This window comes from Chinchilla lanigera, unplaced genomic scaffold (genome assembly GCF_000276665.1).
Source record: "Chinchilla lanigera isolate Chin_1 unplaced genomic scaffold, ChiLan1.0 scaffold00093, whole genome shotgun sequence".
Taxonomy (NCBI): Eukaryota; Metazoa; Chordata; class Mammalia; order Rodentia; family Chinchillidae; genus Chinchilla; species Chinchilla lanigera.
In genome coordinates, this window is record NW_004955494.1 from 1,484,207 (window position 1) to 1,500,906 (window position 16,700).

Here is a 16,700-nt window from a genome sequence, read left to right on the forward strand (position 1 = left end):
AAAGGAACTACAGCAGTAGCGTTTGCCTGGAACTCACATGCTTTCTTTCCCTGTTTTCACACAGGGAAATAAGGCTACCCAAATTAAGTGGCTTCAACAAAGCTCTTTGAGGTCCAGAACTTTAGGGGAAAATAAAAACAGTGGCTTGAATACTCAGCACAAACCCTCACTAAAGAGAGAATCTCCTGAGGTTGGTCTGGAGAAGAACTTGTAGGTATGATAGGAGGGTGTCATTAGATGGCATCATACACAGATGTCCGAGAATCAGACAGAAGTGGTGAAACAGCTGTTGCAGCCAGTTATGGAGGAAGGGAGCGCTCACCAGTAGCAATAGAATACACATGGCTGCAGGTAACTCTCCTGGAAAGTGTGGGTTTCATGGTGACACAATATTGTAACAAACTCTATATACACTCTTGACCAACCCGGTTCTGTACTCAATATTTCACCTTATGGAGAAATATGACCTTCTCAAAGGGATCATGAGGCTATCCTGGGGGTGTCTGTTTGTTTATTTTTCCAGGATTGTTGGGGTGACTTGAAAGAAGTGCAGGCTGATACCAGAACATTTAAGCCATAAACTTCTACTCAGGAGAGGAAGACACATAGGGAGAATAAGAAACCATGATTCAGGGTGCTTCATGCACCAGACTGCTTCTCCTTCTCCTAATCACCCAGCCTGGGAGCCAGGATCATCCACCCACCAGCACGGCCCTCCACACTCACAGCCTCCAGGACAGGGCTGACCAGCAAGGCAGGGCCCAGCAGGAACTGACTGTCTACATCCCACGTCACCCGGTCTGACACAAACCTGGAAGGAAAATGAACTGGTCACAATCAGAGCCCAAGGCCTGAGGAAATACCCCATGTTCAAATCTCAGTGAGAGATTTAGCTGCATCCACTGCTATGCTCACTTCCTAGTGTCACCAAGAACATGTGGCCTGCTCTGCACAGGTCTGGCTGCTCTGAAGGAAGATATATATTTGCTCACCATGGCCCAAGCTACACACCAGGTTGGCCCTCATCTCTTACATTTCACCGAAGTAACTTCCCCTTTGATTAACTGAACTCATATAGGCCCAGGCACATGGAACTCAACTGGTACAAGATGGAGGGAAATCTTCACATTGACAAATGACAGAGAAATTATACTGCATTATGTTATATCCCTTAAGAAATTTTTCTCACTTGAAAGATACCTTTTCTTCATTAACCTATAACAGTACAAAAAATCATCTCTGTCTAATAACTTAAAAAAAAAAAAGGAATCATGTCTTCAGTTTGGAGAAACTGTCTCATCCAGAACCACTCTAGAAAAAGAAATGCATTATCCATTGGTGGGCAGGGTTCCAGCTGGACACTCACTCATGGAGAAGAGGCCTCACGACAGTGATGCCCTCTGTGTGGGCCTTGTACATCAAGGTATAGAGGTACGGCAGCAGGGTGTATCTAGTCTCCAGCACACTTTTGGAAATATTCACAAAGGCAGCATCCCACGACACAGGGTCTTGTCTCTAAAGGAGGAAAGGAAGTCTTCAGAGTTCATGCAAGGGGAACTGGGAAAGTTCAGAGAATGTTTTTCCACATGCCTCACACACAGTTAAACTAAAGTAGAGTTGAGATTCCAAGAGTCTTCTTAATAAACTGGAAATTGTCACAGACCCCCTCCCAGAAAGAAAATAAAATTTGCCCATCAGACATTCTTCTAGGGATGCATTAGGAAGACTCTTTCTGAACAAAATTCACCTAAACAATACTGAAGAATGTGGTTTATTGAAAGGAGGGTTAAACAATTTTGAAGATTTCCCTAGGGAAACAGTTGGCATCAAATTAGCTCACAAATACTTGCATACTTTAAGTGAGAAAAAGAAAATCAAACAACAAACAAAAAATGGGCAGCACTGAAGTCCTACCCTGGTGCCAATGGTGTTGTGGTTCCTGGAGAAAGGGTAAAAGGCCCCCAGCTGCATCCAGCGAGCACACATCTCATACTCAGCATCTTGAAAGAACCCACAGATATCTGCCCCTGTCTGAAACAAGACAGAACAAAACAGGCCTTTGGTCATTTCTGAAAGGTGCCACCATCCTGGAAGCAGTCAGGAAGAATCTGAAGGCCACTTACATAGGATATGCCGAAGAGGCTGAACTCCATCATGCCTGCAATGAGAACCACATCTGTGTCAGGCAGGCATCAGGACCTGCCTGCTCCTCCTCCCTCACCAAGGATGTCGCCTCCCTCCCTGTCACCAAGCCCTGGGAACAGGCCCAGGTACCAATGATAGATTTCCTCAGCTGGTCCCACGCGGCCGTGTTGTCCCCCAGCCAGTGTCCTGCCCAGCGGCCAGAAGAGGGGAATGTGGAGCGGGTGATGACGATTCCTCGCTGTCCTGTCACCTCCTGCACAGCTCTGGTTGGAGGAGAATAAGGAAGTGAAATGAGGCCAGAGCAGAGGAATGAAGGTCATAGAGATTCAACCTCCAGATCCCTTGGTTAAGGCACGCTGATGCCTGCCTGACTGGGGGAATATAGATAACTGAGCCACAGAGACATCGGGCTCACTAATACAGATAATAAGAGCAGTGGTGTCTTTCATAGTGTTTTACAAAGAAATTCATCATATAAAAACCCTGAACTGTCTTAAAATAGTAGACAAACACCTTGCTATTTATTTACTGTTTGGTTTCCTATATTTGCTGCTGAATACTATAAACTACTTCTTAAGATTTTGCTTAGAATAATTTTTACTCTTTGAACTCACAGTGGATGTTTGCCAATTCAACACTAGATCTGATAACATCTACCAGGAATGGGGAAGAGAAATCCAACAAAGATGATTCATTTTTGGAAAAAAGGAGAGAGGTGCCCCATTGGGACTATTAGTTTCTCACTGATGAGATTACTCCTCAATTAAGCATGTCCTCCCAATTATAGTCATAGGGTCTGGCTCCGTGCTGAAAGAATGTGTCAGTAATAAGTGAGAATTGTGAATAATTCTAAATAAATTCTTCTTAATGCTTAGAATAATGAATAAAAGCAAAGTAAGAACCTGTGTCCCTCATAGATGTACAAACACGTCGTGTCAACTAGGGAAGGGAAAGAACAACTCACTCATAGGTGGGCCTGGTCTGGGACCATCCATACAGGCTGTGCACATCGTAGTGACGTACTCTGGAGCCATCGGGAAGGATCTGCTCACTCTCCATGCACAGGGTCTTGCTGCTTAGGCCCCTGTCCCTGGCCTCCAAATCTGAGGGGATGATTGTGAACAACAGCCTTGTTACTTTTAGTTCCTGATTGATCTTTAAGGATCTGAGCTATGAATCATAAACTAATTCCCATGGGTTCTTCTCCTACTTCCCAGAGGCAAAATACTGTTTGGTTATGAGCTCCAGTGGTGGCAGCATCATGGTTTTTAACATTAACTCCAGTGGAAAAAGTAGAATTAGAGGTGAGGGTAGAACACAGGGTTGTCAAAGCCCTCCTATGGATATAGGCTCTAGTGTAGGCTATGAACTTGAAAACTATTTCATATAATCTTATAATTCCATGAACATGATAGTGTTATCTGCCTCTTAACAGTTTAGGAAATTGAGACTTGAAAGTATTGTGAAATCCAAGGTAGGTCACAGAACTCAGAAAACAAGTAATTTTAGATCCAAGATATAAACACAAGTTTAACATCAAAGTTCATGGACTACAAGATGCAGAGAACCTTCTCCTTTGGTCTTTCATGGCATAAGATTTTCCTATATGTAAATTAATACAAGCCAGAAAAACCAAGAAACATAGCAGTAGGAATCCTTTGAAGACACTGCCATGTTAACTGTTTTCTATCCTAATTAGAGAAATTCGCCACTACAAATGTACTAACTTCCATTTGTCCAACTGGATAAAGTGTTGAAAGTGGTTTGGTCTATGAGCCCTTATAAACCACAGCATCAATTACGGCATGCTCTGAATAATCAGCCTCATCCTCTAGATGCTGAGCACTTCCAAAGGTCACCCTACTTCTATCCAGTGATTCACAGCTGGAGGAGGTCCAGAGTTCTTACATGGCATGTAGGGAGGACGATTCAGAGTTGCATCTGTGCAGCCTGAAGGGACGGCTCCATTCACAAAGCTCGCAGGTTCATTCATATCCTACAACACATCAAACATAGGTATGGCTTACACTGGAAGATAATTAAGTATGTTCTGCCCATTCTGAGATAAGAAAGCAGTGAATAAATCATTTAATATCTCTATAGATGCTTGCTCAGGGAAGCTATTCATATCCTGGAGAGCATTACTCAAATTTTCACTTAAGCTGTACAGGATGACTGGCCAAATGGTTAAATCAGATTCCCTCAAGGCAAGCAAAGTTGTAAACATTTCCCAGTATTGGCTGACGATGTTTTACAGCAGGAACTTCAGGTCAGGTACAAGGCTTGAGGTGCATTAAGGCTGTATCATGCAAAAATGGGCAAGTGTATTTACTGGATGACAATTACCCTGTAAAGGACAGTGTTTCACATGCTAAGACAAAAGACAGACACATATCTATGCACATGTACACACACAGACACAGACACACACTTACAATCCACATGCCGTCAAACTTCAAGCTCTGCTCTGGATTCCGTGGGTTGTTGTAGAGCTCTTCAATTTCCCTCTTCCACCACAGGACAGTTGAGTTACGGAAAAAGTCTGGGAAGGCCACGTAAGCTCGGTATTGCTACAAAAACAAAAGATAACTCATTTCTGCCAAGTGAACGTATTAGACAGCAAACAAGCATTTACTTAGAACTTAACTTGTGCAAAGACTTTACTACCTGGTTGTAGATAGTGACAGGCTGAACAGATCCAACATAGTGTTCTTGAGTGCAATGAAGAGGAGTAAGCACAAATCATATACCCTAGAGTCTGGAAAACACCCAGAAACTGTTTTCTACTACATATCAGTATGAATGGCAACAACAACTTGAACTCATACACTGATGCTTTAGATGCTCCGCTTCAAGTTCTGTCCTGATTTTTCCCAAACTCTTCTCAAAGACAAGGCAAGAAGCAGAAAGATGATAAGGAGAAACAGTAGACATGAGATGTACTGTAGCAGGCTAGACTGAAACATCCGCTAGGAGTGAGAGGAAGGGATACAACTTTATGTCATGATATTAGAGTACAATTCCTGTTTGTCTGTTTCCTATGGTTGTGAGAATCACAGGAAAATTGCAGCTGTGTGTAATGTGAAGAGGGAGGACCTAAGAATAAAGTTTCAACCTCCCTCTCTCTTCATGTTCCCGCAAAAGATAAAAGTAATGTGCTTATCATACCATGAATTGTAGATCCAAGATATTACTCTGCATTTATACCATAAGCTTTTAGAGAACAAGAACCTTATCTTATATTTTTCTGACCAATTTTCTTACTCCCTACAGTGCTTATCTAAGAACCTGATGTAATATGAACAAAAAAATGATAATAAATACTCTGTTTAATTGTAGGTTAATGTCACATAGCAGCATCAAACATTCACAAATGTATCTATAGACTCATCACAGGACATCTTGCTCATCACAGGACTCTATGATGAGTCCTGGTAGTTGTAGGTCTCTGTAAACAGACTCCTCTATGGTAAGCACTTCATTATAAGAGTCAAAAAGCTCAATAGTACTAGAAGAAGCAGCAGAAAGATGACTTGACCTAGGGGAATTCTAATACAAAACAGAAAAAGTGAAGTAGAAACCCATGAGTCTAGATAGAAGGCAAAACAGGAACACAAAGAAAATAAAAATGGATCTTTATGCATAAATCAGTCTTACAGAGACCTAGGTATCACATCACTGGAAATACTAGGAAGTCTTTTGTTAGAAAATAAAAGCAAAATCCATAGAAGTAGGAGAAAGGAGCTTTTCACTATGGAGAGCTCCAGCTCAGGCAAGGTCAGAAATAATGGTATGTGTGTGTGCAGGGGAGTGCGTTGAATGAAAAGTCATTATCAGCTGTATCAGAGTCACAATTGTATCTTTAATAGGATATAAGTAGAAAATTCTGCCAAGTATGTTTTGTTAACCTCAATTATTATGCTCTGACAATTCATATCCATGTAATGAAAATTGTACTGCTATTTTCCTAAGTGTGGTGTCTGCCTTATCCTCTCAAAATTCAATACTTGTCCTACTGCCCCTGCCATCATTTACCTTCATGTGAGCCAGGGATGTGCACACCTGAATGACTGAAGAAGGCTACTTATCCAAGCCCATTGCATGCTACTAAAATTAATTACTGGACTGAATTAAAACTCTAAACTTCAAGCTCAGAAATTTGCTTTTCATAGGTCTTGGTTCTTGGTTGTTTTGAACTGACCCCAGCGATGTGAGACATGGACATTGTCTCACCAAGCTCACAGTTGATATTACTAATATAAATAGTTGTAACTATTCCATCCACTGAGAATCTCTTATGATCAACCTAATAAATTCTGTGAACCTCTAAATGAAGGGTTTCTCATCAAAGTCACAATTGTATCATTTGGAATGACAGAATCTTTGTGATGAGTACCCTGCAACCAGAGCTGTGGACCTCCATGGCCACTACCCACTAAATGTCACATGGTGTTTTGGAGAACCAACACTACTCCACAGATTTCACAATGACCTTGTGATTAGGGAGAATACTGGCCTTCATGACTGAGGACTATAGGTCTTATAAGAACACCCCATGATTGATGCAGTAGCTCCTCTACCAATGTAAAAATATAAAAGCCAGGGAGCCTGTGTACCTAAATGTTGCTGGTTGAAGGTCCCTTGTGTCCATGTGGGCTGTCTGAAGCACCAACAGGCAAGTGTTCCCCTGTGTGACATGATGGAGAGGATAGGTGCCTATGTCTGTCCCTTGAATTCTCATTAAACGATAGATAGATAGATAGATGCTTGTTCAAAATATACAGAAAGAAAATATTGAACTGTATCTGAAACACTCTTGCAAATTTGTAAAATGTACTCCAACCAGCTTCTGGTTTTTCTTCCTGCATTTACTACCAAAAGATAAAATCACAGTATATACAAAGTTAAATAGCCAGGCAACCAAATCCCCAGCATGAGCTCCTAATTTTGCATCTAGAGTGCGCCTCCTGCCAATTGTGATCCAGGTGAGAGACTCAACCAAAGGCAATTTGTGTGTCACTCGTTTACAGTGCTATCTATCTAGGTTCCTCTGTGGGAGTTGTCCCAGGCCAGAACCTTTGGTCCTACACAATGCTACCTCTGTCTACTGCCTGTTTCCCTCTAGGACACACTGCTTTTCCTGACATTTAACTTCCCTGGCTAATGCACGAACACTGGATTTCATACCTCCCAGTCTTATTCCTAGTGACTGGAGTGTATCTGCCATATATTAATCCACTGGATAGAATACTACTAATGAGAGCTATCAGAGGGCATCTTGACATTGAACTTTGAGTGCTAATACTGGAATTTAAAACTGCTGTGCTTTGTTCCCACTCAATTATATCTATTAACTCTTGATCCTGATAAAGTTCCCAGATAGTACAACCTATACTACCTCTGGCCACACACAGTACAAATTCTGAGTTCCTATGGCCCCAGTCAGGATTACTGATAAAAAGCTTCTCCTCTATTCAATAGGAACTCCATGACAGTTCTACTGGCTACACATGCCCTACTACAAATCGTCTAGAAGCAATGATCATTGTTAAAGGAGAGATAAAGGACAAAGTAAGGTTTTTACTCTCCAGAGGAAGAGAGCCCTGCTTTCAAGTATTATCAGAACAATAGATAACCCAAACAGCCCTGCTCACACATATTATCAGAACAGTGAATAAGAAAGGTGTATCAGTTCACTGTGCATATATTGTGAGAGAGAACAGGATAGAAACTTCACAGACTAATAAAGAACTATGTATTCATTTAGGTGACAAATGCTTAAGGAAGCTGAAAAAAATTATTGTCCATCTGTATGGGATGCCAGAATGTATAAAAATCAAGAATCTATTAACAGGTGAGAAGAAATTTTATCAAAGACTGGAAATTAAGGAGTGAAAGGAAAGTGGAGAGACCTGAGTTTCAATGAAACTAGGGGGCAGGATTTATACATGTGAAGGTATAGAAGAAAAAAAGAACAAAAGATGTACGAGAAAAAGACTCACTAGCTAAAGACAAAGGTCAGGAACCATACTTAAGAGAGAACATGGAAACAACAACAAAGACACTAACTGCGAGGGAAGTAGCACTCCTTACAGGTGGTGCCCAGTGACTATTCCATGGGCCTTGGGAATCGGACAGCTCTGAGGGTAAAATTAATATTATGTCTCCTAAAGCCATGGATAAAAATTTAAACTCTCTTCACTGCCACTAGAAAGGAAACATTACTGTATGTGATGTAACCAGCACAAAGACTGATGCCCTGGGCATAATTCCTGAGTGTTTCTCCCTTGCCATGCTCATGTCCATGGCAGGGGATTTCCAGTAACCTGGGGATGGCTCCTCCTTCCTGGCAACCCCTCCACCAACATCCACAATGGCTCTCTTACCTCCACTTGACTGTCCCAGTCGAGAGAGGGGTCAATGACAATATCAGGGAAATCAGGCCAGACCTGTGGAGAGATAAACCTTCAATAGCAATGCACTATGCAATTTCACATGTATGGTATATTCCAAGAAAACAGAAACTATTGTCCAAGGGTTACTAAGACCTCCATTCTCTTGTATGCCTGATCTGGAGTCAGGTAGATTCTACAAAATTGTTAACTGTATCAACTAAACTTGTTTGAAAAACGAAAAGTATGAGCCTCAGATCCCAAATGCAAAGGACCAAGAAACAGTATGTACAAACACACTACCACATCTCAGAGACTGCCCCAGGCCGGGAATTGGGGGATCAGCCCTTGATCATACCTTTCCCCACACAATGCCTCCATCATTGGGATACTTGATGAAGACGTCATCAGCCACACCCCGAGTGAAGGCAGGGTAGGGCTGCGTCTCATTGCCAGAAATGGCTGGGTCCTGAAAGCAAAGCACAAGTCAGGTGGGAAAACCACAGGCAGGGAAGGACAAGGGGGCAGCAAAAAGGGACATTTAGGAGACAGGTGTCCCTAGTTTCCATCTGAACTGTACTGTATCCATGAATCCTAGGAAATACAATTCTTGTTGTGCTTCAGTTTCTCTTCTTGTAACAGGAAAGTCAATGTAGCACAATGTGTTCTCCACCAAAGCCCGGCCAGTGCCCAAACAAACTAATCCCACTCACAGGAGGACTAACCAGAATGAGGATGACCCGCATCCCATCGGCCTTCATGCGATTGATCAGATCTGGCAACCCAGCAAACTTGGGGCTGAGGGTGAAGTCCAGCTGCCGCTCCATGTAGTCGATGTCTGAGTACTGCACGTCCTGTGGGAGGACACAGGGAAACCCAGGGGCTGAGGGTGGTGCAATCCATTTCCAGAAGGGAGCAACTATCCAATACTGATGGTGAAGTTAAAAGGTTTCTCCTGGCTCTGTCAAATCATACCTCCATGACAGTGTGGCATGTGATCCGGGAAGTTTATCTAATTTTTTTAAATGTTAAGTCATAACCTGGAGGTGATGTAAATCAATAAAACATAGAATGATAATGTCTATCTGGAAGTACATTTAGAAGGATAAACAAAAACTCTGAATGTGAAAATTATTTTGAAAACTTCCAGTACAAAGAATGATTTTCATTACTTCCCCTATGAGTTCTCCTTGGGAAAATAGTGTGAGCAATTCTGCAGTCATAGTACAATACTGACAGAAAGCTAGCAGAAAACATAACAAAACAGAAGCTTGTAATTACTTCGGGATATCCAATCTCAGCGGTAATCAGACACAATTTCTTTTTTTTTTTTTCCGGTACCGAGAACCAAACTCACAGCCTCGCGCTTGGCAGGCAGGTGCTGTGCTGCTGAGCTAAATCCCCAGTCCCAGACACAATTTCTTATAATGATGAAATTTTGCATGACAAACTTTCAATTAATGAAACTATTGTGAACAACAGAAAAGTAAGTGGTTAACTTAGTATGAAATTGCTGCATGGAATATTTCTGATGTTGCACCCTTTGGTTCTCCACTGAGGCATACATTTTGATTCCATGGATACTTTCTCTGAAATGCATGCCAGGTTGCCCATGTTCAGAGCAGACGGAATGTAGCCCTGCAGCTGCCATGCACTGGAACCGAGGACAGATCTCACCAGCAATGGTCTAACTGCATTGGGTTCATTCTACTTGATTAGCAAAACTAATGGCTGATGGTTTTTCAGCACTGGTGAGTAAACCTAGGGCCTGCACATGCCAGCCCAGTGCATGTTCACTGGGCAATGTCCCTAGCAACTTTTAGTACGCTATTTCAGGGGAGGATTTTGATAAGATATCTAGCCTTGCCTCATGCACAGCTGGAATCAGCCACTACACCTCATTTGCTGAGGGATATTTTATTTTTATGGAATCAAGAACTTTTTGACCAAATTTTCTGAAGTCATGTGAAGGGAATAGAAGAAACCATGGACAGCAGAGAAAAGGCTTGCATCACGTTGGTAAGATGGGAGAAGGCCCATTTGCATTACAGTGCTGGGGTGAGGCATCATGTGACATCATCTGAGAAAGAACTTTGTGTCTTTGTACCACTTTGCAGAAGTCCAACAAATAAATCGAGATACAGAGATAAATGAGTTAGCTACAAGGTCACAATGTCCTTTACGTACATAGGGGATCTCGGCGGCCACCATGTCATCATACAGGCTGGCGATCTCAGAGTCATTCTCATATCCATAGCGACACAGCTGGAACCCCAGGGCCCAGTAAGGCACCATCACAGGCCGACCAATCACCTAGAAAATACCATAATACTAGTCCTTGTGGTAGAAGTCGGATTTAAGCTGCACATGCAGTAATAAAAGTATTTCTCCAGTGCTGCAAGATAGAAAATCAACGAGTAGAATCCAGAGATAAACTGAGGTGATAAAGAGTAACTGGAATACCTTAGAGAAGTCTACTGGACTAGACCTCATAGTTTAGAAATTGGGGAAAATTTGATTTCACTATGATTCCTAGAGTTGCTCTATGCTTAGAAGCACAGAACCCAGAGGGCAGAAAAAATGTGTGGATTAGCAAAGAGACTGCCGGTGTGCTCTCTGTGTGACCCTGGGCAAAGTGAAGCACAGATTTGTGCTTCTGTTTCTAATAAATACATGATAAGCAAATGGGTTCCTTCCTACCTCAGTGTACTGCTGAGTGACAAGCTCTGGAGTTGGGCCCAAGAACACATAGAAGTCCAGAATTCCCCCTGTAGTGCGGTACGTGACAGCAGGCATGGGCTGGAACGTCACATCTGAAAAGATAGGAAAATGTCAAGAATGGTGGACACCTTCATGAACACGAATTATCCTTGACATACATAGCATCTGCCTTTTCCACTTTAGAATATTAAGGGCAGATACTCTGAACTTTACCCATACTAACTGAAGAAGTACTAGTCCTTAGGATCCACTCCTAGATGTTTCCTTTATGGTATGCTTATTATCTTACTATATATTTTCTCATTCTAGTTCTTCAAATTATTATACCTGTCATATAAGAAAACTTACGACACATAAGAAGTGGCAGAAATATTTGAGTTCTATGTACACTTCACTCAGCTTTACTGAATCATAACACTTTATTGAACCACAGTACATTGCCAAACTAGGAGACCAACAGTAATAAATACTGTTTGCTAAAGTATGAAATTAATTCACATTTCACCACATCCTTCATTCATATATGTCACAAAAGTTTTATTCACACTCTCGTACTCCTGGGAAGAGTACTCTGATTCATACTATATCTTAACTACTATTTCAAGTTATAGGGGCTGGGGATTTAGCTCAGCGGCAAAAACGCCTGCCTGGCAAGCGCAAGTTCGTGAGTTCGGTTCCTGGTACCAGAGAAAAAAAAACAAAAAAAAAACAAAAACAAACAAAATTCAAGTTATAGGCCTGCTCCCACTAGATGAGCTGGAGGCTGTTTGTAATTCATTTGGTTTTGTGTTCTTTGCTATCTGATTTTTGCCAAAATAAGACTTCAGTTGTTGTATTATTGCACAACCCTGGACTGAAACAAACAAAATACTAACCATAAAAAACACTTCCCACAAAATGAATATTTGATGGAAGGATGAAGATCCATCACACACATTCTAAAAACCATGGAGTATAGCCAGATAGATCCTTAGCATATGTGAAGGGAACCAACAGATTGGAGGGGGAGTGAAAAGGGGTGGTAGAAGTGGTGTGTTGTATACATATACAGAGTCTCCACAAGAAAGGTGATCATTATGTACTACAAACATGTACAAAAGCTATGTATCTATGAAGGGGCCCAAGACATGGGGAAGGGTAAAGAAAAAGGGAAGATGTGTCCTGTATATGTATCAACTCTCCAATTTGAATGTAATCATTATGTACTACAAACATGTTACAATAAAAAAGAAGAAGCACTGGCATCATCCTACCCATGGCATTGCTGTTCAGCAGGAGCACACCATGGGCACTGCCATCCTCCTCAAGTCCCATGTAGTAGGGGTGGACACCATAGGAATTCATCTTGTACTGAGAGCCATGGGAGAGAAGAGGTACAAGGTTAGAAGACATGCCTGATGAAGAAACGAAATAAAGTCTGTTTGCTGACATGGGTCTTGACCTATCTGAGAAATAAGTTAAACACAGGAGAAAGAAAGGTACCCGCCAATTGAGCCCCCTTGTCTAAGAGCACAGTGTGACAAGCTATGTTGAACCAGAGAAGAGGAAACACAAAGCACATACGGTGTAGTTAGACAAAGGCAAAAACACAGTGTTTTATTTAGTTACTTTTCTCATGGCTGAAAAAAATATCCAATGTCCAAAGTCAAGGGAAGAAAGATATATTTAGCTCACAATTCTTAGAGGTTTCAGTCCATAATTGGCTGGCTCCAAGGCAGGGTGGCACATGGCAGAGGGGCAATAGTTCATGGCCACAGAAGACAGCAAAAGAAAATAAGCAAGGGGGAATACAAGACTCTTTGTGTCATTTATACTGTATGCAGGCTACCCGCCCTAGCCTGGGTAGAGCATTCACAGCCTTACTACAAGCAGTGGACCAAAAACTTAGGATTCAGCCACATCTGCAAAACCACCCCCATGACTGCATGAAGCTTTGCGGAGACATCTAGACACAAACCAAAATACACAGATCCCACTCGTCCTGTGCTTACCCCTGGAGGCTGGTCTCGGGAAAACATGCCCCACGTGTGCCAGTTCAGGTCTCTCCGAAAGGCTGTGTGCTCCGTTTCCCCAAAGCCATAGATGTAGGAGGAGGGCAGGCGGGTGGAGATGCGGAGGAACATGTCATTGAAGATGAAGCCCAGGACCTGCGAGTCCCAACTGTAAAGCAAAGGGTAGTTTTGGAAAGAAATTTAGATTTCCTACTGGCTTCAAGAACCTAACTTTCAAGGTGACAGGAAATTAACAACGGTTGCTGTGTTACATATTGATAACTTCAAAGTGGTTACTCAGGAAAATAAATATATACATGCAAGATTGATCAAATAATTAATCATTAACTGTGCTTTTCAATAAAGTGATATAATTCAGTGGTACAACTCTGTTAGCTATCCTGTATATACATAAATACAGAGTTTCCCCTTCTTTCTTTTCTCTTTTCCCTCATCCCACTTGCTTTTTACTTTTGAGCAGTTTCCTTTCATTTCAAAATGTCCATCATACTTCCTATTTTTATTCACTCTTTCAGGTTCTTACACTAATGAGACAATATGTTGCTTACACATGCAGATCTGATTTATTTCACTTATAGGTATGGTTGTGACCATTTTTAATTCAGTATTGCTTGTATTGTTCTTGTGCTATTTTGTAAATAGATGTCTGATTGTTAATATGTTTTTGTTCTTTTATCTTTAAAATGAAAGAAAAAGAACCTGACTTCTAAAAATAACAGAACTGTTGCTTCCCTCCCACCACTAGATCCTGATCATCTCTCAAACAAAACACAAAATCTACATACTTGCTTAGAATAAACACAGAAATCCCTGCTGCAAGCCCAGGAGTCAGCCGTCACTCACTAATTTTCTGAATCACCGCCTCCTTTCTCTGTGCCTTCCACACCAGCCCAGTCACTTCCCGCCATCTCACCTGCCACTTTCCATGCCAGACCCGCCTTCCACACTTCCTCCTCAATGCCCGACCACCCTCAGGTATGCAGAGCATCTCACATCATGTCACTCCACTGGTGACATTTTTCAATGACTTCGCATGAAAACAATATATAAAGACATTAGGGCTGCATCTGATCTGAGTTCGTCTAACATCACAACTTCATCTCTACTACTCCCTTTTCCAAGTATTACATCGGTCTTCTATTTTTTGACATGTCAACTCTCCTCCTGTTTCATGGCCTATGCATTTATTAATTACTCTATTTAAAATTATTAAAGGCATCTGTACTGAATTCACAGGAACATGTAAATGCCTCACCAACAATTGTCACTTCTGATTAGAACAGACCTGAAGGAAATAACTTATTCATGGATTCAGAAATGGAAAGCGTCATGCTTTGAGCCAGAACAGTATCTACAAGGACATATAAGTAACCAGAAAATCCAAATCAGACTAGAAAACACTTACATTATAGTGCCTGTACTCTTCCGGCGAATCACAATACCAAATGGATTCTTTGTAATGAGGACATCATAGAGCTGGCTCTTAGCGGTGCTAGATGGAACCTTGGGTATGTTCAGAGGGACTGGGACTTCATAACGATTGTTGTTGGGGTCATAAATCTAGGAGAAGAAATAGATTTTAGGTAAGGATAGAAATGGGGACTAAGGGACGGGGATATAGCTCAACAGCATAAGCACCTGCCTGGCAAGTGCAAGATCTTGGGTTCGGTCCTGGAGCACCGCCCCCTCAAAAAAAAAGAATAGGGGCTGGGGACATAGCTCAGTGGCATAAGTGCCTGCCTGGCAAGCGTAAGGTCATGAGTTCGATCCCTGGTACTGCAAAAAAAAAAAAAAAAAAGAATAGAAAGGAAAAAAGAAATGGGGAATAAGTTCAATATTCAGATTTGACTATAGTTAATATTTTAACATAGAATTAAAGATAGCTAAAATGATGGTTTTCAATATTCTCATTACAAAGAAATGAGAAATATCTGAGATGATAAAGGACATAAGTATTCTGAATTGACTAATTCACAATGCATAAGTGTATCAAAACAATATACTGTTCACCATAAGAAGTGCAGCTATTGTTGTCAATGGAAAAATCTTTTAGTCAGGGCTAATGCTTTTGATATCTATACCCTAAGCAGACCCTTGACTTCCCTAAGAAAGCATCGAGATGGGATATTTCTCATCTTTTTGTAAGCATCCAATATCCAGCATGTAATTAACATAGCAAAAAACAATATTAGACTTAGCATTTTGTGGTGTATCTGTCAAACCTTATTTTTAAGGCCTCTAAGACAGCAGCACATTCGTTCCACATTAGTACTAAGTTCAAAATTCCTTCAAAAATCAACGTCACATTTCTGAATATTTTCTTCAGTTTTGTGTATGTGCACAGAGAAGTGTTGTGAGCATCTGAAAACTACTTGGAATTATGAAATGATTCCCTCCAAAAAACATGAACTATTTTGCTAAAAGTATCACAGATTTCCTTGCTGAAAATGATATATACATTGATCCACTAAGTATGTATGATAATGCTGCCTTATACTATCCTAGACACTAGAAATATGAATTGAAAACTTCAAGATTATCAATTTGAGAAATTCACATACTAATGGGGAGTGAAAGAGACATTTACAACACTGGTATGGTGTGAGTTAAGGCAGAGCTATGTAGAAATACTGTGATACTAAAGACAAGGAAATGCTTAACATTTTCTAGGACACTGAGAGAGTCTCATGTGAGAAATAGAGACTGAAGCTTCAAACTTCTGTAAGCATTAACCAAGGATGGAATCAAGATCAACTTATTTTCATAAGGAAACAAGACACACAAGGCCCTGAACACTGAAAAGGACTCCCAAAGATGCCCACATTAGAGACAGCTACAGTACTATACTACCAAAAGGAAGGGTAAATGGGAGTTCAGAATACAAATCCAAACAACTTCACTCATTTTAACCCATTAGATGCCCCTCTCAGGCCATAGCTCTAATGAGAACACAAACAGAACAGCAGTCCCTCACCTATGCCACATAGCAGGAAGGTGCCTCACTTTTATCTCCAGGTCTCATTCTTGAAAATAAGTCCTCAGAGTAGACATCACAATCTCTTTAAATGTAAACTAGAGCAGATCTTACCATTCTATCAATGATTTCCACTACTCTTTGGATTAAGATAAAAATAAAGTCTATTAGCCTGAAATTTGAAACTTATTTAATAGATTTGAACCTTCACTAGCAAAGAATAGTGAGACAGAAAAGGGCTGTGTCGGTAGCTGATACATATATCGTGTTTACCTTAAACTGCAGCATTTCATCCTTATGGTAGGTCACCTGCAGGCGGAGAGGGCTCACGGGAGTGGAGGGGAAGGTGTTGGTGTGAAGAGAAGACTTTAAGGAGATGTCAGCGCTGGCTCCATGGGAGTCATACTGAACATTGCTGACCGAGTACAAATCGTTGACAAAATAGCAATAAGGGAC

General features: G+C 41.2%; 1 protein-coding gene across 1 annotated transcript in view; it reads right to left on the reverse strand.

Annotated features, from left to right (window-relative positions):
- LOC102004723 (maltase-glucoamylase, intestinal) overlaps positions 1 to 16,700 on the reverse strand; it is a gene marked incomplete in the record, with an annotated part of 238,387 nt that overhangs the window by 77,035 nt on the left and 144,652 nt on the right. Inside the window, 11 exon segments of the mRNA XM_013505005.1 lie at positions 727 to 811; positions 1,367 to 1,515; positions 1,915 to 2,031; positions 2,124 to 2,158; positions 2,275 to 2,408; positions 3,110 to 3,248; positions 4,054 to 4,141; positions 4,581 to 4,715; positions 8,532 to 8,594; positions 8,896 to 9,006; positions 9,263 to 9,391. Coding sequence (XP_013360459.1) covers positions 727 to 811; positions 1,367 to 1,515; positions 1,915 to 2,031; positions 2,124 to 2,158; positions 2,275 to 2,408; positions 3,110 to 3,248; positions 4,054 to 4,141; positions 4,581 to 4,715; positions 8,532 to 8,594; positions 8,896 to 9,006; positions 9,263 to 9,391 — 1,185 coding nt within the window.